The sequence below is a fragment of the Canis lupus genome, chromosome 2 (assembly GCF_011100685.1).
Source record: "Canis lupus familiaris isolate Mischka breed German Shepherd chromosome 2, alternate assembly UU_Cfam_GSD_1.0, whole genome shotgun sequence".
Classification (NCBI taxonomy): domain Eukaryota; kingdom Metazoa; phylum Chordata; class Mammalia; order Carnivora; family Canidae; genus Canis; species Canis lupus.
The window spans coordinates 22365963-22391634 of NC_049223.1; the positions used below are offsets into that span (position 1 = coordinate 22365963).

Here is a 25672-nt window from a genome sequence, read left to right on the forward strand (position 1 = left end):
TGCACACTGCTGCAGCCACTGTGGAAAACAGTATGGAGTAAAAAATAAAATACAGACCTACCCTATGATCTAGTAATCCCACTACTGGATTTACCCAAAGAAAATGAAAACACTAATTTGAAAAGGTATGTGCAGCCCTGTTTACTGCAGCATTATTTACTAATCAAATTATGGAAACTTATACCTACCTACTCACACACATACAATGCAGTATTACTCAGCCATAGAGAGGACTAAGATTGTACCATTTACAACAACATGGATGGATTCAGAGGGTATAATGGTAAGTAAAATAAGTCAGAGAAAATTTAAGAAACAAAACAAATGAGGGATCCCTGGGTGGCGCAGCGGTTTAGCGCCTGCCTTTGGCCCAGGGCGTGATCCTGGAGACCCGGGATCGAATCCCACATCGGGCTCCCGGTGCATGGAGCCTGCTTCTCCCTCTGCCTGTGTCTCTGCCTCTCTCTCTCTCTCTTTCTCTCTGTGACTATCATAAATAAATAAACATTAAAAAAAAAAAAAAAAAAGAAACAAAACAAATGGACAAAGAAAAAAAGAGACAAAAAAAACAGACTCTTAAATACAGAGAACTGGTGAGATGAGTGGAATGGATAAATAGAATTTCAGATTAAAAAAAAAACATCAGGTAGGTTTTTTTTTAAATGCTAACTTTAAAAAAAAACAAACCTTTAAGATTTATTTATTTATTTATTTATGATAGAGAGAGAGAGAGAGCAGAGACACGGGAGGAGGGAGAAGCAGGCTCCATGCCGGGAGCCCGACGTGGGACTCGATCCTGGGACTCCAGGATGGCGCCCTGGGCTAAAGGCAGGCGCTAAACCACTGAGCCACCCAGGGATCCCCTCAGGTAGGGTTTACGCAAAGAATGAAAGGATACTTCTGAAGGTGATGTGATCATCAAAAGGGGAGCTATTCCTTTTTCTTCTCCCCTTTGATTTACAAGTAATTGGACAACTTAAAAAAAAAAAAATGTACTTGACCACAGCATACCAGGTTATCAGGGGTGAACTGGAGCAGGAAAAACAGAGAAGGAGGGGAGTGGTCATAGAGATGGCAGGTCAGCAACACCCTTCTGGTAGGAGGTAGAGAGTGAAGGTGCTAAGTGGGGGTCCGCCACCATCCTGCAGCTTCTTCAGCTGGAGATACTACAGGGAAGTGTCTCCTCCTGCCTGCCCAGGGATTCAGGCCCATGGACTTCTGGGCTCACTCAAAGTCCAGAGTGCTAAGTACATACCTCCCCTTAGTTGGCCACAGCCCCCCACTCTATTTTTATTTACTTTTTTAGTGCACTCTGCCAAGAGAAACCAAAATACACATGCTATGGTGCCACCTTCTGGAAAACAAAAGAAAGGCTCCTAATTACCAAGGGGTTGAATGTTCAGAATCAAAGTGAACAAAACTTTGCCTAAGTAAGAAAAGGGCTCATTACATCAAATGTGATGGCAGAGACACTCTTCCTCAGACACCATGACAAATCACAGTAATTTAGTATTAAAAATAAAAACAATAACAACCCGACAATTTTCCAGCAAAAGAGTCCAAAGAACATTCTGATCTGATAAAGATTTGAAAGAGCTTTTATGAAGAAATTCAGCAAGCTACAAGGAAACTTAGAAAGACCTTGGAAATAAAATTAATGAACAGAAGAACTTCACAGAAGAAATTCTAAAAAAGAACTAAACAAATTCTGGAGTGGAAGAACTAAGTAAGATGGAGAATGTAAAAGAATGCATTGGAAATACAGCAAATCAGATGGAAAAGAGAATGTGTGAGCCAGAAGACCGAAACCTAAAAATTTATGATGCAGATGGGAGAGGTGAGAGAACGAATGTTTTAAAAAAGAAATGAAGTCCTCTGAGATTCCATGTAGAAAATAGATTTCACTGGAAAAGCTCAAGTAAGAATGATGGGTATTCCAGGAGGAGAAGAGAGGAGGACATGAACAGAGTTTTTAAATGAAATAATAGTTGAGAATGCCTTAAACCTGGACAAAGTCTATGAAGCTAGTTGAACACCTTCTTATCTCAATTCAAGAAGATCTCTCCAAGAAAACTGTATCAAAACTGTCAAAAGTCAATGATAGAGAAAAAAATTTAAAGGCAACAGGGGGGTGGGGTGGGGTGGGGTGGAGGTAGAAACCTACAAAGGATTAGGCTCTCAGATTTCTCAGCAGAAACTCTACAGGCCAGGAAAGAGTGGAATGACATGAAAAATATTCAAAGATTAAAAACTGCCAGCCAAGAATACTCTATTCTGCAAAATTATCCTAAATTTAGGTAGGAAGGAGAAATCAGGACTTTCCTAGACAGACAAAAACTGAAAAGTCTATCACCACTAGACCTGCCTCATAATAAGAAACACAGAAAGGAGCTCTTCAAGCTGAAACAGACAGAAATACATGAAACTCTGATTAAAGTGATAAATGGTCAGAATCAGAAAATTAATTTTTTCTGGAATATTGTATTAAACTCTTAATTATGGTATAAAGGTTAAAGCAAAAGAGCATTAAAAAGAACTATGGCTACTCCTTGGTGATGACATCACAGCACAAAGGAAATAATTTATGACATAAAATATCAAAGGAAGAGAAAAAGGACATAAGCTTTATAGGTGAAGATAAATTGCTGACAGCAGAGAAAGGAGTATTTTACTGAAGAGATGTTTTATGGAAACCTCATGGTCACCACAAAGCAAAGATCTAGAGCAGAGACGCAAAACATAAAAGACGAGAGACTAAGCAAATCACCATGGAAAACTACTAACTTAAAAAGCAAGCAGAAATGGGAAAAGGAAACAATGCGGAGACCAAAAAATCAGAAGAAGAAGAAGAAGAAAAAAAGAGTAGTAAATCCTGACCTATCAATAATCATCCAAGAGTTAAATGGATTGAATCCATCAGTCAAAAGGCACAGAATGGCTAGATGGAAAGAAAGCGACCCAATCATATGCTGCCTACAGGGGTCACATCTCAGCTCTAACAACACACAGGCGCAAAGTGAAAGGATGGAATACGTTATCTCTGGCAAATGGAATCCAAAAGAAGGCAAATAGAGCCATCCTTACATCAGACAAAAATAGACTTCAAGCTGAAAAGAGACAAAAAGGTCATTATGTCATGATAAAGGGGTCAATCAATACATCAGGAAGACAGAATGATTGTAAATCTGTATGCTCCAACATCCGAGCACCGAGACATATTAACAAATACCAACAGATCTTAGGGGGAGAAACAGATAACAATACAGTAATAGTAGAGGACTTCAGTACCCCAGTATCATGATGGATAGATTGCCCAGAAAGAAAATCAACAAGGAAACATGGAAATTGGTGTACACTTTAAAACAAATGGACTTCACAGACATATACAGAACACCCATCCAACAGCAGTGAACATGCACTCTTCTCAAGTGCAGGTAGCATATCCAGAGTAGATCACAGGACAGGCACAATACTAATCTTAGCAATTAAGAAACCTTAAATCATACAGCTGTGTTCTCTAACCACAATGGTATGAAAGTAGAAATCAACAAGAGGAAAGTGAGAAGATCTACAAATATGTTGAAATTTAACAACACATATCTAAGCAGTCACTGGGTTAAAATAAAAAATTATCTTGAAACAAATGAAAATGGAAATACAGCAAATCAAATATTGTGGGATGCAGCAAAAGAAGTTCTAAAAGGAAAGTTTACAGCAGTGAATGCATATATTAACAAATTAGACACATCTCAAATAATCTAATTTTATACCTCAAGGAACCAGGAAAAACAAAAAACCAACTAAGCCCAAATTTAGCAGAAGGAAGGAAATAATAAAGATCAAAATTCTCGATAAAACATTAGTGAATCAAATTCAAGAACACATTAAAAGGATTATACACTATGACCAAGTAGGACTTATCCCTGGGATGCAAGGATGGTTCAACATACACAAATCAACAAATTTATTTTTCTTTCAAGTCAACAAATTTAATCCATCACAATGAAAGATAAAAATTACACAATCATCTTGATAGATACAGAGAAAGCATTTCACAAAATACAACACCCTTTCATAATAAAAACCTTAACAGATTGGGTATAGGAGGAACATACCTCAACATAATAAAAGTCACATATGACAAACTCAGAACATTATATACTCAAGGGGATAAAATAAAAGCATATCCTGTAAGATCTGGAACAAGACAAGGATGCACACTCTCACCATTCCTATTCAGTACAGTACTGGAAATCTTTGCTAGAGCTAGAGCAATTAGGTAAGACAAAGAAATAAAAAGTATCCAAATTGGAAAGGAACAAGTAAAATTGTCACTATTTGCTGATGACATATCTTATATGTAGAAAATCCCAGAGTCAGTCCCAAAAAAAAACACTGGAGTTAATTAACAATATCAGTAGAGCAGCAGGATAAAAAATCAACACACAGGGCAGCCCCAGTGGCTCAGCGGTTTACGCTGTCTTTGGCCCAGGGGCAGATCCCAGAGACCCGGGATTGAGTCCCACATCCAGCTCCCTGCATGGAGCCTGCTTCTCCCCCTTCCCGTGTCTCTGCCTCTCTCTGTCATGAATAAATAAATAAAATTAAAAAAAAAATAGATAAATAAATAAATAAATAAAAATAAACACACAGAGATCAATTGCCTTCCTTTACACTCAGGATATACTCAAAAACAATAAAAGGCTTAGTAACAAATTTAACCAAGGAAGTGAATGGAAATCTACGAGACTTTCCTGAAAGAAACTGAAGACACAAATGAATGGGAAGACAACCCACAGTTCATTGATCTGAAAAAATTAATATTGTTATAATGGCCAAACTACCCAAAGGAATCTGCAGACATTCAATGTAATCCCTATCAAAATACTAAAGGCATTCTTCAAAGAGAGAGACAGAAGAACAAATGAATGCAAACTCTAAAAATTGTGCAGACCCAGGGAAGATCCTCAATAGTCAAAGTAATGCTGAGAAAAAAGAACAAAGCTGGAGACATCATGCTTCCAGATTTCACATTATACTACAAAGCTATCGTAATAAAAACAGTATGATATCGGCACAAAAATAGATATATTGACCAGTAAAACAGAAGGCCCAGATTTAAATCCCAGTATATATGGTCAACTAATATTTCAACTGCTATTCAACATAGGAGCCAAGAATATCCAATGGGGAAAGGACAGTCTCTTCAACCAGCAGTGCTGGGAAAATTGGAGAAACACAGTCAGAACAAGGAAATTGGACCATTATCTCACATCCCTCACAAAAATTAACTTGAAATGGATGGAACACTTAAATGTAAGATCTGAAACTATAAAACTCTTAAAAGAAAATGTAGGGGAAAAGCTCATCAACATTGGTTTTGGCACTGATTTTTTGAACACGATGCCAAAAGCTCAAGCAACAAAAGCAAAAAATCAACAAATGGGACCACATCAAAACTCAAAAGCTTCTGCATAGCAAAATTAACAAGTAACAGAATGAGGGCAGCCCCGGTGGCGCAGAGGTTTAGCACCGCCTGCAGCCCAGGGCGTGATCCTGGAGACCTGGGATCGAGTCCCGCGTCGGGCTCCCTGCATGGAGCCTGCTTCTCCCTCTGCCTGTGTCTCTGCCTCTCTTTCTCTCCCTGCATCTCTATGAATAAATAAATAAATAAAATCTTAAAACAAAACAAAACAAAACAAAAAAAACAAGTAACAGAATGAAAAAACAACCTATAGAACAGGAGAAAATGTTTGCCAGTCATCTATCAGATGAGGGGTTAATATGCAAAATACATATAGAAATCAGTCAGTAACAACACACTGATAAGCTAAAGGATAAGATCATAAAATGAAAAAAAGATATCTACTCACAATCTTGGTAAACTGGAAATAACAAGAACTTTCCTTAAGTTGGTAAAGGCTACACTTGGAGGAGAAATCTGTGAAGGATATATTCACTTAAAGATAAAGAAATGAAAGCCCATTATCATCACTATTATTTAACAAAGTATTGGAGGTCTGGCCAACCCTATTGGGAAAGACAAAGAAATAGAGGGTATTAAGGATGAGAACAAGACAGGTAAAACTGCCTGTTTGTGGATGATGAACTACATAGAGAAATTAACAGACAAATTACTAGTTTAATAAGAGTTTAATAAGCTTGCCAGAGGCAAGATCAACATATAAAAAATTTGATAACATTTCTCTACACCAATAAGCAACAACAAAATACTAAAAAATAAGTTGCCATTCACAGCATCAACAAAAACGAGATTCATCTAAGAATTAATAATATTCAACATCTGAAGTGGAGATAATTCTAAAAATTAATAAAAGCCAGAGGATTAGATGAATAAATGGAAAGATACTTCATGATCTTAAAAAGGGATGACTTCATATATAAAGACATTATTAGTCCCCACAAAAGACATTATTATTAGTTTCCACAAAATTGTTTTATTCACTTAAATGTGATCCTAATTCTACTTCTGAGTGGGATAGACCTTAGACAAGTGCTTTGAGAACAACTAGAAAAACTGAATGGAATAGATATCCTAAAGGGAATATCAACCAATGCTCCACCAATGCTCCCAAGGCAAAAGTGGCCACAGAAATTAGTTAGCTCATGGCTCTAAGATTATATCCTGGTTCTGATTCCCTAGTTCTTGTCCCAGCAACTCCAGGACATTCAGAGAAATGACTTCTGTCATCTATTCAACAAGCATTTGTCAGGACCCACCATGGGGTGGGCACTATACCAAGTATTGGGGATAAAGCAGTGACAAGGGAAGGGTCCCTTCTCTCCATGAGCTTTTAGAGATGACCCGGAGCTGTGAGAGGGATGGAAAGAAGGCCTGACCCTCAAAATGGACTGACCAATGTTCCAGTAGAATGGCATCATATGGGAACTGGAAAGAAGGTTAAAGAACACCAGGCAATCCTACCTGCAGTGCTTTTTGGGGAGCCTATCGAGGGAGATGCTTCTGTTTCCACAGGGACACTTGAAAAACCTCTTTATGCCGTCATGCCAGTGGTAGTCGTGCTGCTCACTGATGCAGGTCTCCAAAGGCTTCAAGTGGGTATAGGCGCACTGCATATAATCAATAGAAGGGTACACATTTGGTCAAGAGCTTTGAAGGAGAAACTGGCTGTTAGGAGGGTGTTCTGTTCCAGAGAACTTCTGTTTTCTTACCACCACCCAGGTAGCTATGAGCAGAGCTTATCTGTTTTCTTACCACCACCCAGGTAGCTATGAGCACCGCCTTATCTACTAGCTGTGGTGATGCCTATGATTTCTCAAGTCTTGCAGAATGATGCCACTTTTTCTTGTGTTTGACACAATTTTGGGGCAGGAATGAAGTACAATAACCTTCTGTAACATCAAGACAAAAGCACTGGGAACCTCTCAATAGCTTCATTAGGTCTGTCCTAAATTCACTCCAGTTGCTTGGTTATAGGACACCGACAGTGGGGCCTATGCAGTAGCCCTTGCATTTCCTCTTAAAAAGCCTCAGAAAAGGATGTAAGCTTATAATTACTCCTCTTTCACAGGCAGCAAAATCAAATGGAGATGATAATAATTGACTTGTAATTCTGATCCTCAGAATGACTGAATAAAATAGGAACAAAAAGCAGCACCATACTAAGAGAACCTCCCCAGTACTTCTGAAGCCCTCCCCATGCCCCCTTCCAATCATAATCACTACCCTGCTTTCTAACAGCAGAGATTCATTTGTCTGGTTTTGTATTTGGCATAAATGGAATTGTATGAGACATTTAAATGAAAGGAAGGAAGGATATGAAGGGTGAACGTCGAAACAGGTAGGTGCTGGGACAGACCATATGGTTTCTGGTAACTTTTGGTTCTGGCAGCCTCATAAAAATACAGAGCAGAGTGGTATGCCAGCTGTAGTAGGTAGAACAGATGCTCCCGCCCAAGACATACATACCCTACTCCCTAGAACCCATGAGCATTTTAGATAATGTGGCAAAGAGGGATTTTAAGATTGGGAAATGATCCTGGATTATCAGACGGGCCCAATGGAATCCTAAGGGCTCTTAAAAATGGAAGTGGAATACCATAGGGAGGCAGTCAGAGGATGTGATAAAAGGGCTGGGCCTGCCATGGCTGGCTCTGAAGATGGAGGAAGTGGCTGCAAGCCAAAGAATAATGAGTGGGATCCAGAAGCTTGGAAAGGCAAGTATATGGATTCTCCCCTAGAACCTCCAAAAGGAACACAGTCTTGGCTGACCTGGATTTTAATCCTGTGAGACCCACAGAGACTACAGAAGAGCAAAATAAAAAAGTTGTGTCTTTTAAAACAATCAAGGTGGTGGTTATTTGTTTGGGCAGCAATGGGAAACTAACACCAGCTATGTCCTTAGATTTGCCATTGTATCAGCATAAAATCTGTTAATCTGAAGTAAAACTGTTACTTATTCTGAACTTTCAAAGGCAGCCCTGCCTTTTGGGGTGACAGCTGGTTCAGGGCCATCCTCTAAATGTAAAGGAGAGGGGATCCCTGGATGGTTCAGCAGTTAAGCATCTGTCTTCGGCCCCAGGTGTGGTCCTGGAGTCCTGGGATTGAGTCGTACATCAGGCTCCCTGCATGGAGCCTGCTTCTCTCTCTGCCTGTGTCTCTGCCTCTCTCTCTGTGTCTCTCATGAATGGATAAATAAAATCTTAAATAAAAAAATAAAAAATAAATGTATGTATGTATGTATGTATGTACGTATGTATGTAAAGGAGAGTCAGAGGTTTGAAAAGGAATAAAGACAGAGAAAATTGTACTTGGTAAGCTAAGCCTCTTCCTCCTCTTATGTATGCTTACAAGGAAGATTAGCCAGGCAGTATAAAATGAGTGGTAATGAAAGGATACTGTTGCAAGAACTATTTTTTGGTCCTATTTGTCAATGTTGATGGACAAGGGTATTATCATTTTTCTAATGGATTTAGTGTAAAAATTCTGCAAACACTGAAAATAATGCAATTTACACTTTGCCTTGAGATTCAATTTAGCAAGTTAAGCCCTGAGTAGAAAGGAACAATAGTAGTTGGTCATAACATGTGATGCCAAAGGAAATCATACATGTCCCAGGAATGTGAACCACGGACTATGGATGTGCTAGAAACTTGAGAAGGACAGTTAAGAATAACTTGGATCCAACGTTCAAGGCTTGCCTGCAGAACCAGGAGCTGTGGTCAAATGAGAGAAGAATCTCACTGCCACTGCTCTGCCACCAGAGCTCAGAGACCAAGTCAGCTGGCAGCCAGGTCCTTGGCTGTCGTGAACCACTTGGTTTCCAGCCTAATTAAATGACCTGTGCAGGACTCCAGTCACAAGACATGGCCCCATATCCTATATATCTCCATGTTCTGCTGAGTCACAACAGCTCAGAATAGGGCCCAGGGTTAGAACCATCTCCTCCACTCACCGTCTTGCATGTCACTACTCGACATTTCACTTCTCTGATGCTTCTCATCTTTTCTTCCATTTGTTCTTTTTTCACCAATGGCTCAAAATAGCGTTCTTGCAGCTCAGCCTCAGCCTGGAAATGACAAGGCATACAAGAGACCTTGCACCAAATCCAACTTGTACTCAGGCACCAATTCAATAATAGTAAAAACCACCAGAGACAAGCTGTTATGAGGACACCTGATAAGAACTCAAAGAACTGCAAACCAAAAGATGATCATAAGTAGACATAAGCTCTTACTTTTTCCAAGAACTGGTTTGAAGGCACCTGGTGATTTTTAAAACACGAAATACAAACTTAAATACTAACATTATTAACAGCGTCATCACATTGAGTGTGTGCACCAGAAGGGAATTATTTCTCCTGTGCCCGTATAGACTCAAGCTATGGAAGGTATTCAGTGCCTCTCCACTTATGACAGCCGAGTCTATTTGATACTATTTTCTAGACCGAGCACTTGGCAGGAGCCATCCTTGGGTGAGGGAAGAGATATTCAGAGCTCGGGAGTTAGTGCAGCTGCACAAGGCCCAAGGCTTCTGGTGGATGCAAAGACCAGGAGCTCAATTCTGCAACCTCTCAGGGATGGCCTCGGCACCTCTTCGGGCCAAGTTTCTGGTCTGGTAGAGTGGTAGGATACACAACTGTCTGATTAGTCAGTAGTTTTATCAAAAGCACAACATTCAGAGCAGAGCATTCAGAGTACTGGCACTAATGGAGACACCGTAAAAATTGGTGGGAGCCCTTGTTTTGTTATCCCAATGATTGCTACCCCTCCCTGCTACTCGCAGGGACCAGGGAAACTGCACCCGCAATGCACCAAACAGTCCCTTGATATGAAAGGATTCATTTGACTGTTTTAGAAGGTACCCATGTGGATGAAAAACCCCATTATAACTCTCAAAACTAACTGCTTTATATACGACCCTACAACATTTGTGCATCATTCAAATATACATTGAATATACCAAGAGCACACTAGGCAACTCGTGTATATAGAGGGACAACCATAGTTTGGTGTGTTCAAAAGGTTCCCTGGAGTATTTATTGTTAAAAAAAAAAAAAAAAAATCACACTGTCAGAGAAACAGACCCATGGTATTTAAGTAACCAAAAAAACCCACACCTAAGGCTTCATTTCTATTTGTCTTATTTACGTTTATAACCCAACCCTCTGACAACTTTCTTATTTCTTCTGGGATAGTTGTGCCTACATGTTTATGTAATCAAATATATATTTTTAATACAAATATTTCCTTTTCTCATTTTTACATTACACATAGGATATGGATACCCTTTTTTGGGAAAAGCTTATTTATTTATTTGAGAGAGACAGAGTGAGAGGGTAAGAGTGGAGGAGGGGAGCCAGAGGGAGAAGCAGATTCCCCGCTGAGCAGGGAGCCCAATTCGGTGCTCAATCCCAGCCTGGGATCATGACTTAAGCCAAAGGCAGATACTTAACCTACTGAGCCACTCAGGTACCCCTATACTGATATTCAAAAGAACAGCTATAGTGGCAAACCACTGAAAGATAAATTCAAAGCTATACCTAGAAAGCAACATTTTTATAACATCGATGTCTATTAAAATTAAGATAAATGATATTCTTCACAAGGACAGAGGCAAAGCTAAATTCTATCAAGAATGTTCCTGTTCCTTGAAGTCAACTCAGACAAAACTATGTCTTGGCTGAGGTCGAAGAAATATTCTTCTTAGTCCCATGACAAAGTGCGAGTCTGAAGGGCAGCACTATCATTTTTGACCTTTTTTTGGCTTTTACCTCTTTGAGTATTCCTGTGTGCTTTGATTTTGCTTTTAGAATTTTCTGAAATTCTTCAGATTCCAGGTAGGTAAGTTGTTCTCTCCTTTTTTTCCTGGCAGGCTCCAACTCATCTTCAGCTAGAGCAGAAAGGAAACAGTAGCCGTCACTGAGAAATTTCAGGAAGCCAAGGAGCCTCATGGACTCAGCTTCTTCCTGTTCTCTCCATCTCTGACAACAAGGCCCTTCAAATTTAATTTACCCCAATCGGTACCAGCAGAGAAAAACTCTTGAGGAGTGAGCTGACAAGTAGGCCCTAGCATATGGGGAATGGCAGATTTAACCACTGGATTAGAATCTCTTCCATTCTTAAGACAGGAACAGACTATGATGATAAGTAATGTCAAGAAAACTCCTTTTTACAAACCGATAATAAAATGTCACCGCCAACTTCATAGTTTTTAAAATAAAAATAGCAATTTGGAAACAAATTCTACTTCTTTCAAAGTAAATCTTTATACTAATATATCTCTGTACAAAGATCTAATAAGTAATCATTTTCTTATTTATTTTTAAGATTTTATTTATTTATTCATGAGAACACACAGAGAGGCAGAGACATAGGTAGAGGAAGAAGCAGCATCCCTGTGGGGAGCCGGATGTGGTACTCGATCCCTGGACCCCAGGATTATGTCCTGAGCTGAAGGGAGATGCTCAACCACGGAGCCACTCAGGCGTCCCAAGTAATCTTTTCCTTAAGCTTTTAGATTGTGTATAATTTCACTTCAACTTAATGTGATCATTGAAAATGGTGCCCCAGTGGCACTAGCGGTTTAGCTCCGCCTTCAGCCCAGGGTGTGATCCTGGAGACCAGGGATCGAGTCCCACATCAGGCTCCCTACATGGAGCCTGCTTCTTCCTCTACCTGTGTCTTTGCCTCTCTCTTTCTCTCGGTCTCAAATAAATAAATAAATAAACTAATTAAAAAAAAAAAAAAGGTCAATTCCAGTTGCAGAAATTCTATTTAGGTACTGTAATAGAGGCAAATTTAAGTAAAACAAAAACTTCTGGTATCAGGGATGCTGGTTATGGTTTAGAACATCTTACAGATGGCGGCGGCCTTCCCACTGCTAACTCTAAAACCCACAGTACCTTCAGGAGAAAAGTTGTGGTTCTTTTCTACACGGTCCTTCACTCCTAGGACATCCTGGGGGTCCTTTTGCTTCTTTTTAATGCTGTTTGGGTCTGTTTTTGTCAGAATCTGGCCTTTTGCTCTTAATTTGGTTATAGCAGCTAACTAGAAAAAAGATAAAAAATCTTAATGAGACAGTTATCTAAAGCCCTGTACCCCTTTTCTAGTTATTAACGAGTGAATTCTATTCTCAAATATAAATTAGCAAAATATATCTTCTCTTTATAACATTACCCAGTTATTAAAATTTTAAAGTATGGGATCCCTGGGTGGCGCAGCGGTTTGGCGCTTGCCTTTGGCCCAGGGCGCGATCCTGGAGACCCGGGATCGAGTCCCACGTTGGGCTCCCGGTGCATGGAGCCTGCTTCTCCCTCTGCCTGTGTCTCTGCCTCTCTCTCTCTCTGTGTGTGTGACTATCATAAATAAATAAAAATTAATAAAAAAAATTTTTTTAAAGTATGGAGACAGCTCTATAAGCTAATAAAGTTTCAGCTTACTTAAATACCAAGTTTAAAATCATTACACTAAAAAAAAAATAAAAATAAAAAAAAATAAAATCATTACACTACAGCCTTCAGGAACCATAGAGGAACCACATAAACACTGTGGAAGTTTGTTTTACAATCAGACAGAATCAGGATAAGATTCTAGCTCTGCTACTTACTAGTTTGTAACCTTATGTAAATTACTTAATTTTTCAGCCTCAGGTTTTACATTTATAAAATGGAGATGATAGTGTTTAGTAGGCTGTGCAGATGAGAGAATGTGGGCAAAGCACGAATCTATACAGACTAAACAGCATGTGTGTATATACCACAAGCACATGTCCAATCGTTTTGTTTTACAGGGCTTTTTGTTTTTCTACACCTGTGGTGGGGCTTGGACTCATGACCCAAGATCACAGGTGCTCTTATCACTATCATTACTGCAGGTGCAGCTCTGGCTTATGACTAGCCTTTGCCCTTCAAGTGGTGATAGTGGCTAACTAGGACAAAGAGAAGACAGGCTCTTACTGGGGCTCGGGTTGACTCACGAAGTGTTTGAAAAGTGGGGCTCTGAGCATGGCAATCAGAGCAACTTAGCTCCTGTGTAAGATTTCTTTCAAAGAAGGATTCTGTAAATCACCATTTTACAGTCTTGTGTTAATAATTCCCAGAATTTGCTTCCCTCAGGCCAGCCAGAGTTTAGACCATCTCCCTCAGCCTCACAAGGAACAGTGTTGAGAATGGGTAACGTTCTTGGATTGAACCAGTGGCATTATGTTGATGCCATTATCACTTGATATTCCTTTCACTCTAATTTTCATGATCAATAAATATCTATTACTCTCTTTCAACTCCAGCTACAGCCTACAGAATGCAAATTCAAATGTTAAAAAAAATTGATGCCACTCACCTTTTTGGCTTCTGCTAAAGCACTCAGTTTTGGTCTTGGTGGTGGTGACTCATCAAAAAAGAGAACGTCATCTCCTTCTGAGATGCCTCGCCCCAGCTTGGGCATCTGTGTGGCTGGTGCTCCTTCCAGGCTGGGCAACACAGCCGCCGTTTGCAGAGACTGGGAAGGGACCCGTTGAGAAGAGGGTGTCACGGCTGGGCTCTTGATCCCACTTGAGCTTTGGAGAAATCTTTAAAGAAATACATAGTCACAAAATATGCTGACTGGGACACTGTAGATAGGCCACCAGCTGGTAAGTAGTCACTAGTAAAATAGCTGCTCCTCCATGGTCAAGACCAGCACACACTGAGAATGTGCGGGCTTTCCTAACTCTGGTAACTGACTATTCATTGCATAAGCTCTTGTTGTTTTAGCAATTTAGAACTGATTTTTGCCAACTGGCTTTCTTGTGGGTGCCTCTCAACAGAACATAGCCCTGAAGGTGAGATGTGTGCTGTATTCCCAGCTCTCTGGTTAGCTGGGACCTTCAGAAACTCATGGAAGGTCTCATTTTAGTTTACTGGGAAAAGGTAACACACAGGATATATGTGAAAATCCTTCACAGAAAGACATAATTCACATGGTGACTTATTTTGTAAGCAGTCAAAAGGGCTAATGAAAAACAACAGGTGCCACAAATTATGTAGTCCAGAACTCTCATTTTACAGATGAAGGAATTGAGGGCCAAGATCCTACTGCTTGTAAGTGACAGGCTGATGACTAGTTCCAGAGATATTCCATCAGCACCTCAAACTCACCTGCCTGAAGCCAAATCTATGCTCTGGATTTTTCCAAAGAATTTCCTGGTAGCTTAAAGTGGACTTTCCTATTTATTGAACCATCTACCTTTCAGTGGCCCAGATCTGGGGCAGCCTAACTGTTTTAACTAGGGCAGAACAGGTATGAATGAGTCCAAACCTGACTCCATCACCAACCAGCTCTCTGGCACTCAGTTACATCACTCATAAAACAAGGATAACAGCATCTCACAGACTATGGTAAGGACTAAAAGAGACACCGTTGATTTGATGTATAGCATGTGCTCCATACCTGTTAAGCATCTCTAAACTGATACTCTTATCACTATTCTGATAACTTGAGTTTAAGAATCTTTGATTCATTTACCTTCTGCACCATTTTCCACTTGTTTCTGCCTCTAAAATGACTCTCCACTTTCACTGCCTCACTTTTATCATTTACGTGAACAACTGTAAAATCTATTTACTGGCTTAGCCTGTACTTAAAAAAACTGTGGTAGAACTAAAAAATGAGAGATAGAGGTCAACATGTGCTTTTCCCTTTCACAATACCCTTTTTAAGCGTTCCTTCTTTCCCTTCTAACCCGGGGTGTTGGGGTGTTAATTACTATAACTTGTACCACCTGGTCTCAAATTCACCAGCGTGAGTCAGAGATACAGAACCCGAAAGGCTGTGTTCTTAGGTTATGTTAAAATTGCTTTGGAACTTTCAAAGTTAAAAAGCTATCCAAGCATCTAAAAATTTAAAGCCACATTTTGGAAATCCATTAAGACGTTCTGAGGATCCCAGAGATAAACTATCTAAATAGGAAATATTAAACCCATTATTCTTACCGTTTTTGTATTTCTTCTGACCTCTTCTTCCTCATCTCCAGCATGTGCTGCTTCTGCTGCTTTAAGAGGGCTGATGCTGAGACAGACTGGAAAGCAGGTTTCGGGCTTCCTGTTATCCCTGAAACACAAGCCACAGACTGAGGGGCTCCGAAGGGCTGTGGGAACGCAGGCGTGGGCACAGGAGCAGGGGCAGGCTGACTCTACCTGGTAACCTGGCTTTGGCTAAATGTTGTTTTAAGTTTCTGGCTCCAAATGTAGGCAAGTCCATCAGTTCCTTGAATTCCTCAGAGCAAGACAAGCTCTTCTGGGGTATTCCTGGAATATACAAACATCAGCTTTAGAGGACTCAAAGTTCCAACAGTTTGAGATTATATGATGTTACTTTTAAAACTCTGCATTCAGGGGCAGCCTGGGTGGCTCAGCAGTTTAGCACCGCCTTCAGCCCAGGGCCTGATCCTGGAGACCCAGGATCGAGTCCCATGTCGGTCTCCCTGCCTGGAGCCTGCTTCTCCCTCTGCCTGTGTCTCTACCTCTCTCTCTCTCTGTCTCTCATGAATAAATAAATAATTAAATAAATAAATAAATAAAAAATAAAACTCTGCATTCAGGGCAGCAGCCGGGGTGGCTCAGTGGTTTAGCGCCACCTTCAGCCCAGGGCATGATCCTGGAGACCCAGGATCGAGTCCCATGTCGGGCTCCCTGCATGGAGCCTGCTTTTCCCTCTGCCTGTGTCTCTGCCTCTTTTTCTGTGTCTCTCATGAATAAATAAAATCTTTTTAAAAAATAAAAAAAATAAAACTGCATTCACAACCCAGTCATTTGTAAATGAAGTACATGGAATGCCAAGAGAAAAAAAGAATCCTTAGCTTCTAACATCAAACTAATAGGACTCTGAAGGCATGACAAGCAGATCTTATTTCAAGTTATGATTAGAACACCAGTGTCTGTGGGATCATTTCATACACTATGTCTGGAACGTGCACTATGGGTAGGGTCTGTGCTAGGCCCTCACTACTGTTAGGAACAAAGCCCCAAGTGAAAAGGGCAGAGGTGTCATTCTTTGAGTAAGATCTGTTTTAACAAGAAGGTAACGATGGGTTTGGCCAGGAACCTTATACTACTGATTCTAATGCTGGACATTAAGAGTTAGACCAGATATATCAAAATTTAGGGAATCCCTGGGTGGCTCAGCGGTTTAGCGCCTGCCTTTGGCTCAGGGCGCGATCCTGGAGTCCCCAGATCGAGTTCCACGTTGGGCTCCCGGCGTGGAGCCTGCTTCTCCCTCCTCCTGTGTCTCTGCCTCTCTCTCTCTATGTCTATCATGAATAAATAAGTAAAATCTTAAAAAAAAAAAAAAAAAAAGAAAGAAAAGAAAATTTATACAGCATCTACGTAAAGACTCAGCTATGATTAAAAAGATGCTTTCCTTAAGATGCAGCCAAGCAAGCCTGATTGCTTCAGCTTAGGCCACATTACTCGGTAACTATAGTGATGACTGGGTATTTATAATTTAGGGCATGAACGACTGTGACCATTTTCAATCCTAAAGACTACATATTTAAGCTACAGAAAGAAATATAGTATTGAGAAACAAAGTTACCAAGTTTTTGTTGGGTTTCCTGAATGATCAAGTCTGTCCCCTTAACCACCAGATTAGTCAGAGTGGTTTGAATCTTCTTTTTAGGAGCAACAGCAGCCGCACTGAAATGACAAGAGTCACCCCCCCAAAGGACAGTCACTAAAATCTAATGCTCTGATGAAAGCACAGAAGTATTCATTTATTACAAACTGTCGAAGCTTCTCAAAGCACTATATAAGGAAACTTTCTTAATACCATAGTCCTACAATATAGGTGCTGATGCATCATGTCAGGCAACCTCCAAGTTTGGTGAAGGCCATTCTGGAAAAGCAGTATGGCAAAAAAAAAATAAAAAATATGCCACCACTTTGATCAAGCAGTCTGGAAATTTACCTTAAAAAATTAAGGACTAGGCAAAAACTTAGGATATTAATGGCGTAAAATATTGTTTTCAATGTTAAAAGTTAGAAATATCATTAATGTTTATCCACAAGGAACTATTTTATCACAGAGCCATGTAAAAAACAATGTAGCTGCTAAAGATAATGCCGTAAATGCATATTCGATAATGAAAGCAGTAATTATTTTATGGTGGGGGGACTGCAAAGTATAGATGCAGTATGATCTCATTTTGTATTACTGGAAACATATCTAGAAGGATATATAGCAAGGAATGATTATCTTACACCTAGTTTTTATTGTCTCCTTTTGGCTGAACTGTATATATACAGATACATCTTTATAATGTAGAACTGCTTTTTGTAGTTTGTGAAAATACAAGCATTATTTTAAATGTGCTTGATATGATAAATTAGGCAAGAGGTGAGAGTTCCCTTGCCCAATTTCTGTGAGCCTAGAAACAAAATGTTTTGTTCTCAACCAGTGGTAGCTCCTTTGTGACAGGTTCCCACTGGCCATGTCCTCAGATGTGCTTTCTATTCTACAGGGACAAGGCCATCGATCACATACTTCAAGGACTCTATGGAAGGCCTGACATGCCCAGGAGAGAGGCTACGAATGTCTGCCTCAGCAGCATCCCAATCCTATGTGAGGCTTCACTGCTATTACTTCACTGAGTTAAACATGGCCTCTAAGAGGTCTATCATTTCAATGTAGGAGTTGTGAGGGAAAGGACTTAGAGGATGCCAACACTAGGACTAGTGGACTTTTAGTGGCCGTATAATCAACCCTGACAAAGTTGCACTATTTACCTTAGAAGCCAAAGAAGTGTGGGCTCTATGTTAAAGACCATCATGACACAACTTACCTAATTTCCCTCCACCTCCTGTGTTTTCCTCTTTCCCTGGGAATAAAGGAGGTCCTTGTCTACCTTGTTCTGGGCAGTGAGTTTATGAAAGAGCAAACCTGTACAAGTCTTCTAGGACCATTACAGGGAAGTACAACCATTTGGTTGTTCTTATAAGGAGACAAGCAAGATCCCTGTCCTGAAAGAAGCCCCAGAGAATGTCTCACACTGAGGCCGCGTACGATGCAGAAGAAACCCCTCCATAGTAAAAACCATCCTGACATAGCCGTTCTTTTAGGCTGCTGCCTTTGCGGGCAAACTTCTTTGGAATTCGTCCTCCGGAGAAGGTGGACTGCAGGTCAGCTCGCCTGGCACTGAGCTTCTTATATTGAGCCTGGATGTGATATTGACAGTACTCACAGTCATTCTGTAAAAGGAAGAGTGTCTGCATCAGGATTATGGTGACATACCCGGGGACAGTGTCAATAAACACTTTCTTTTCTCCCAGCTTCATGGGGTGCTACTGAGTGTAGAGCCCCGCTACTGATCTCCAGGGCCATTCCTCAAGTGCAGCTATGCAGTGACTTCTCTGAAATTCCACTTGAGAGCTCTAGTTGGGTGAAAGAAAAAATGATACTGTTCACCCCATAAGCCCTCGCTCTACCTTGACAATAAAAGAAGTCAGATACACTAGGCCCAATCACCAGGGGATGGAGGAGCGGGGTGGAGAGTGGTTACTTAATGGGTATAGGGTGTTTTTGTGTGGTAGTGAGGTTTTGAAAGTAGAGAGCTGGTGGTTGCACAAGAGGAAACATGCTGAATATATCACTCAAGTGTACATTTTAAAATGGTTAATTACAGGTTATGTGCATTTTACCTCAATACAAACTGATTTAAGAATAAAACAAATCAGGGGTGCCCAGATGGCTCAGTCAGTTAGGTGTTGACTCTTGATTTCGGCTCATGTCATGATTTCAGGGTTGTGAGATTAAGCCCCATGTTGGGCTCCACACTGAGCGTGGAGTCTGCTTAAGATTTTCTCTCTCCCTTTCCTCCTACTCCTACCACCTGCCCCCACCACCGTGCATACTCTCTCTCTTAAAAAAAAAAAGGGGAAACATGCTAACATTCTACTGGGTGAGGCCTTAGATGGGCAACAATAGGGTTTTAATGATCACACTGGTCTGTGGAGATCCATCAAGCACTTTCTTTTGAGACCTCTTTCTCCAACTATCTCCCTCCTGCTATTTCCTGCTCACTAGCTCATCTATTAGGAAGCAAGGAGGGAACTAAAAGGTGATGAAACCAAAACCCGCCATTTAATTTGTTCACAGAACTCTAAGTAGCACCACTTCACACCCACTAGAATGGCTGTCATCGGCAGCACATAGAAACAAGGGTTGGCTGGGAGGTGGAAAAAATGGAACCCTCCTCTCTGCTAGTGAGAATGTAAAAGCCACTTTGGAAACCAGTCTGGCAGTTTCTCAAAAGCCAAAACATGAGGTTACCAGGCAACCCAGAAATTCCAAGGAAACTAAAAACATCCATCCATCTATATAATAAGAATGCTGATAGCAGCACTATTGATAAAATGCCCAATGACTAATGAATAAACAAACTGCTGTACGCATACAATGGAATATTATTTGACCATGAAAAAATGAAATATTGATGCATGTGACAATGTGAACAAATCCCAGAAACATCGTGCTAAGTGAAAGAAATTAGACACAAAAGGTCACGTGTTGTACATTTCCATGACATGCAATGTCCAAAGGAGAAAAATCCATAAAGACAGAAAGCAGAGTAGTACTTACCAGGGGTTGGGGGAAGAAGGTAATGGGGGGGTGACTGCTAAGGAGTATGGGGTTTCGTGGGGGTGAGGTGGGGTCTGAAATTACATAGTGGTGATAACTGCACACCTCAGCATTAAAACTACTGAACTGTACATAAAAGGGTGAATTGTATGGTACATGAGGATCTTAAGTTATGACTTATATTTTAAAAGGCTCTAAGAAAATACAAGTTGGACTTAAAGAAATGAAAATAAGGTTTTCAGTGCATTTCATCATTGTTTGATCTCTGGCACTGCTCAGAATTTAGGGCAAACTAAAAATCTGTCTTCCTTATACCTTCCAGTCAGTTGGCAATAAAAGATCACTTTCCTGAGAGATTAAATCCTTCTCTTGTCCTCAGTTTTTTAAACTGGCAGTTACTAACTACACACCGAATTTTCTTACTTTTGTGCTTTCTGTTATGTAGGAAACTCTGTTCCAAATTGACCATTACCACTATGCTATCTACAATCTAGTCACATTAGATCCCGTCCTCATCAGAAACTATCCCAACAGAGTTGAAACCAACCAAATTAACAGTCTGTGTACACGGCTGTCCATTCTTCTTCTTTGCTTTACAGGTTCCTAGGTCAAGAGCCTCACCCATGATTAAGATCTTCTGAGGATGATCAACAGACAAGCACACCTACAGAGAAGACACAGAATGGGAGTTAAAAGCTGACAAAGGTATGGCCTTTTATCAGCAAGAATGAGTAAGAGGCTGGCTGGTGGGAGTTAGCGAGGCTGTAGCAGTCTATAGGAATTAGAAGCCAGGACCCTATAGAGCAGCTTTAGGAATAGGAGTATAGGAGATATGCTCAATTCTCTATCTAGTATCCATTCTCTCCTGTCTCCTTTGTTTCTGCTGCAGAATTTGGATTTTATTTGCGTGGGCCAACGCTCAGCCTCAGGTGACGGATCCTGTTCATTTTCCCAGCATCCCTTGCAGGTAGTGATGGTCACAGGACTGCGTTCTGGCCAAGGAGACTGATTCAGGAGGTCCCAAAAAAGCAGACAGGGCAGGGCTGGGTCACTCCTGCCTTGAATGGTGGTACGAGGGCAATAGCTTCAAAGCCATGCAGTGACCAAGAGGAGAAGGCTGAGAGGCTCATAGACATTGGCCCTGACATCACTACATTGTCTATGTTGGGATTAATATGTAAGGATGGAAGATCTGTTGCTGTTCTCTGGTAAAAGGAAGAAAAGAAAATAATTTTGATTCTCACTCTCCCTTATTGTATTAATGATAACATATAGTAACAACAAAATGATACTTCTTGCTGGTTGGATGGAGAAAAGGTCTGTTGCTATTCACAATAGATCTCAGGCTATAGCAGCAGGAACCTCTGCTGCTGCTGAGAAGATGAAATCACTCTGGTTCTAAGTTGCAGTTATGGCTGTACAACTAATGGAATCAACTATAAAATCCTGCCTGCTTGATGCCGCCAATGGAGATCTATGAAGAAGATGTAAGGAGACCTGAGCAGAACAGTTTAAAACACTCTAGGAAACTTGGAACTAATGTGGAAAGATTTAATGAAAGCAATCGTTGTGAAACATTTAAGAGTAAACAGAAGTTCAGAATATTGGTGGGTGAGGAACAAACAAAAAGCTAGATTACTGGAGATATATAAAAGCATGACTCAGTTCTGGAGATGGACCAGTTTTTGACAGAATTTGGCTCAGCTGTAAAAACCAGAGAGAAAGAGAAAGAAAGATCATGGAAACAGATTCTTACCTCATCTGAACCATCCTTGGGCTTCATGGGGTTAGCATTGAGCAGACCTATGACAGTACCCTGTTCAGTCTTCCAGAGTTCTTTGTGAACTTCTCCAAATAAGAACAACGACACATACCGTGTCAGGTCACGGAGATCATTCAGTCGCCAGATACTAAATGTTTTCCCCTGGAATAAATATTTACCCCTCTTTTTAATAAATTTTGCACAATGGGCTATACTGTGTTTCAAGTCCTCTACTGTGGGAACATATATAAACATAAACCAGTCTTATTGTATAATCTTGAAAATGCCTGTTTGTTGTGAATTAATCCTACCTCTAGGCTTTAGTATTTACTACCTTTCTCATTTTAGAAATGAAATTAAGACAAGCCAGAAGCACACACGTTAGTGAAGTCTCTAATTCTCAGGTCTAAATCGTCAATGGGATAGCACCACCTTTCTAACTACATGCACACAATATTAAAAGGACCAGTCAAGTTGTGGCACTACCATTTAATGACTTATTGATATAAATTTAGTGGATCTGTTATTTATCACTGATTAATTATATTATTAATATTAATAAAAAGGTGTCAGCTCTGTGCTATTCAATCTTTGCCTAACTTACAAGAAAAACAAAAGCATATTTAAAGACAACTGGTTTATGTTTAACTGTAAAATTTCAGAAGTATTCTATATCTGAAGAAATGCAACTCAAAATGCTAACCACTTACATAAAAATGTCCACTTTCAGTTTTTTTTTTTTAAGGCAAAATAATCTGAATATTCAATCAAGCTATTTCACACAGGCATCCTGGAATGGGTGTGGTTATAGGTTATGCTGAGTTATTGACTGGATTCAAGTGTTTTAACTATGTTTCCATGGATTTGTACAACTCCTTTCTTGGGAGGGTTCAAATAAAATTTTACACCTATCATTTCAAATCATTACAGCCAGTGTCATTAGTCATTACCAGCCACAATACCAGTAGTGACACAATTAAGAACTTAAAAGAACCAGATGTGTTCACTTTCACTTTTAACAGTAAGAGGGCTAGAGCAGGACTTGCAGAACAATATAAGATTGACCAAGATCTCAATTAGAGAATGAAATCAGGATTGTGCATGAGTAAGCCTAGTATTTGAGAGCTGGAAGAGAATTCTGATATAAACAAAAGCCATTTCCTTCCTTTTACAAATATGGAAATGAAAGTACTTAAAGATTAAAGGTCAGGCTAAGTCCACATAGCTAGTGAGAATGGGGCTTAGGATGCAGGTTTACTGACTTCCCACACCACAAAGTCATCTTATTACCTCTCCGTCAACTGCAATTTTAAAATCTGTTAGATATTTTGTAATATGCACTGTGCTGGCACAGTCAGCAATTTCAGAACTTCTGAGGCTGACCTCTTCTTTCTAGAAAGGCTCTTTAGAGGATCCAGGTACTCGACCTCTCCCCCTCAAATGGGATGACAGTATCACAGGGGCAACCCTTGTGCCACCAAAACAATGACCAGTGAAATACGGCAGGAATAATACAGTGAAAAGCCCAAGGACCCTGTACAATCAGGTCTGTAAGTAGGACATTCTTTACGTATTTAACCTTCAGATAGCAATCCAACGATGGTGAGGCAATCTGTGAACTCACTGGCAGCTATTTCAAAATAAAAACTAATAGGCTTGGGGTAGAGAAATCAAGAACATGAATCCCCACGGTCAGCTTGTGATGGAGCAGCTAAGAAATCAGTAAGATGGCTTACACTATTACAACTCTGCGGAGTGATTTTCTTCAATATAACCCCAAAAGTCACCCAGTCTATTTCTTCTAGCTTCTCACTTGCCATCTTTTCCTTGAGCTGAGACAGTCTGATCAGTTTTCGGCCAATCATTTTCTTGTTCATCTCTGTGGAGGACACTCGAGGCCGCCTGGGTCAAGAAACCAGCAATGGTTAGATTATCATTCTAATAAAAGATTACTTAGCACTGTAGCAGGTTGGTTAGAAGAGACGTTACGGATAGAAATATTCTCTGAAGTACTTGTTCTCAGAGAGGCTTAGTTATATAGTATGGACAAGGGAAAGATTTTTATGGCAGATAAATAAAAATAATTTTTTAAAAGATTTTACTTATTTATTCATGAGAGAGACAGAGGCACAGACACAGACAGAGGGAGAAGCAGGATCCATGCAGGGAGCCTGACATGGGATTCGATCCCAGGTCTCCAGGACCACACCCTGGGCTGAAGGCAATGCTAAACTGCTGAGCCACCTAGGGTGCCCAAAGTAAGATAATTCTTAAGGCTAGTTTATCCTTACTTGGATAGAGAACTGGAGCTTATACAGAAAACAAGACTGTACACACTCTAAGTTCTTATAAATGATAACATATGTTATAATAGTCTTTTGAAAGTAATCTCTTTTGACTTTAATACAAAATGAATTGATATTAAAAATAAGATTTAAATTTCATCAATTCTGTAATAATTTCAGAGTCTACAATTTTTTTTTCTTAAAAAGATTTTATTTATTCATGAGACACAGAGAGAGAGAGGCAGAGAGACACAGGCAGAGGGAGAAGCAGGCTCCATGCAGGGAGCCCAATGTGGGACTTGATCCCGAGTCTCTAGGATCAGGCCCTGGGCTGAAGGTGGCGCTAAACTGCTAAGCCACCCGGGCTGCCCAGGGTCTTTAATTTCTAATTGGATTTTTTTAACCCAACATTTTCATATAACAATAAATAAAAGCTTATAATCTAGCTTCAGTTAATATTTTCTTAATCCTAATGACTGGCCAAACATTGGTGGATTTGCAAAAGCTATTTTTCTCTAGGGGAATATTAATACCTATTCCGTACTAGATCATATTATATATTCAAAAACAAAAGAAAAACCAGAATAAAACATGCCTTTTGATTATTTCAAAGATCTTTAGAAATAAAAAGTCATAGAGCTAACTCTGAAGCAATGAAGAATATTCGGGAGAAAAACACTGATGTAGGTAGAGAAATCCTTTTTGTGGCTTGATTTCTGTGAATTAATAGATTACTATCACGTTACTGCCCTTTGGAGTATTTTCAGAGCCTGAGATCCAGGTACAACAATTACAAAGAGATTCAAACAATTGTGGTCCCCTAAATCTGTAGGCCACTCAGAAGCTTGGGCTGACTACTGCATGTACACTTTCATTAGCAACATCTCTCTGTGGGAAATTTCAACAGAGAACTGGTTACAGCAGGCACTATCATCTTGCTGGGGGTGGTTTACCTTAAGACAAAAAAACCCTGCAGTGAAAACCATAGCTCTTACTGTATCCCAGCCCACAGACTGTCTCAGATGTAATTAAGATACTGAATACTTTCTTCTAATTTTGGAGAGTATGGAGTCTTTACAATATGCTTTTACTTCATGGTGGCAGCTTATTCTCCCTCTGCTCAATATTATATAATTTAAGACCTTAGTAGTTTTAGTTTAGATTGACAAGGGTTAGGTGTTCTAAAGGGATTGCACTTAGCTACTCAGATGGACTATACTAAAAGCAATCTGGTCTCAGAGTAAGAATTACTGCTCTGCCCTGGGCTTTGACAGAATAGAGATACAATGGAGTAGTGATATGGAGCACAGAAGATTTGAAAAGCTTTTAACTCAAATGATCCTGGGACTTATTCCTATTTTAACTGAGTATCTTAATTTCCCCACAGTTATAACTGAAGCAAAGGACATAAGTTTGCCTTAAAAGTTATTAGAAAAAGAGCACAGGGTCCTTTTCTTAACATTAGTTACAAGAAGTCACTACTATTCTGGTTAAACTGGATACACCTTTATGGACTTAAAAATAATCTCTA

General features: G+C 40.0%; 2 protein-coding genes across 13 annotated transcripts in view; one reads left to right on the top strand and one right to left on the bottom strand.

The window, feature by feature from the left end:
• The window catches only part of UCMA (upper zone of growth plate and cartilage matrix associated), a 34807-nt gene extending 23143 nt beyond the window's left edge, over positions 1-11664 (top strand). Inside the window, exon 6 of the mRNA XM_038530108.1 lies at positions 11357-11664. The gene's annotated coding sequence lies outside the window, so the exon portion shown is untranslated. The remainder of the gene's footprint in view (positions 1-11356) is intronic.
• Positions 1-25672, bottom strand: part of MCM10 (minichromosome maintenance 10 replication initiation factor) — a 106113-nt gene that overhangs the window by 71401 nt on the left and 9040 nt on the right. For all 12 annotated transcript variants that reach the window (XR_005355300.1, XR_005355301.1, XM_038530101.1 and 9 more), the window contains exons 7-18: positions 23593-23758; positions 21851-22018; positions 20642-20758; positions 18505-18704; positions 17053-17153; positions 15657-15767; positions 15453-15570; positions 13822-14050; positions 12387-12531; positions 11256-11374; positions 9438-9551; positions 6947-7092 (exon numbers count right to left, since the gene is read on the bottom strand). Coding sequence is in view for 10 of the 12 variants with exons in the window: in XM_038530101.1 (XP_038386029.1) it covers positions 6947-7092; positions 9438-9551; positions 11256-11374; positions 12387-12531; positions 13822-14050; positions 15453-15570; positions 15657-15767; positions 17053-17153; positions 18505-18704; positions 20642-20758; positions 21851-22018; positions 23593-23758 (1734 nt within the window). In the remaining 2 variants the exon portion in view is untranslated. The remainder of the gene's footprint in view (positions 1-6946; positions 7093-9437; positions 9552-11255; positions 11375-12386; positions 12532-13821; positions 14051-15452; positions 15571-15656; positions 15768-17052; positions 17154-18504; positions 18705-20641; positions 20759-21850; positions 22019-23592; positions 23759-25672) is intronic.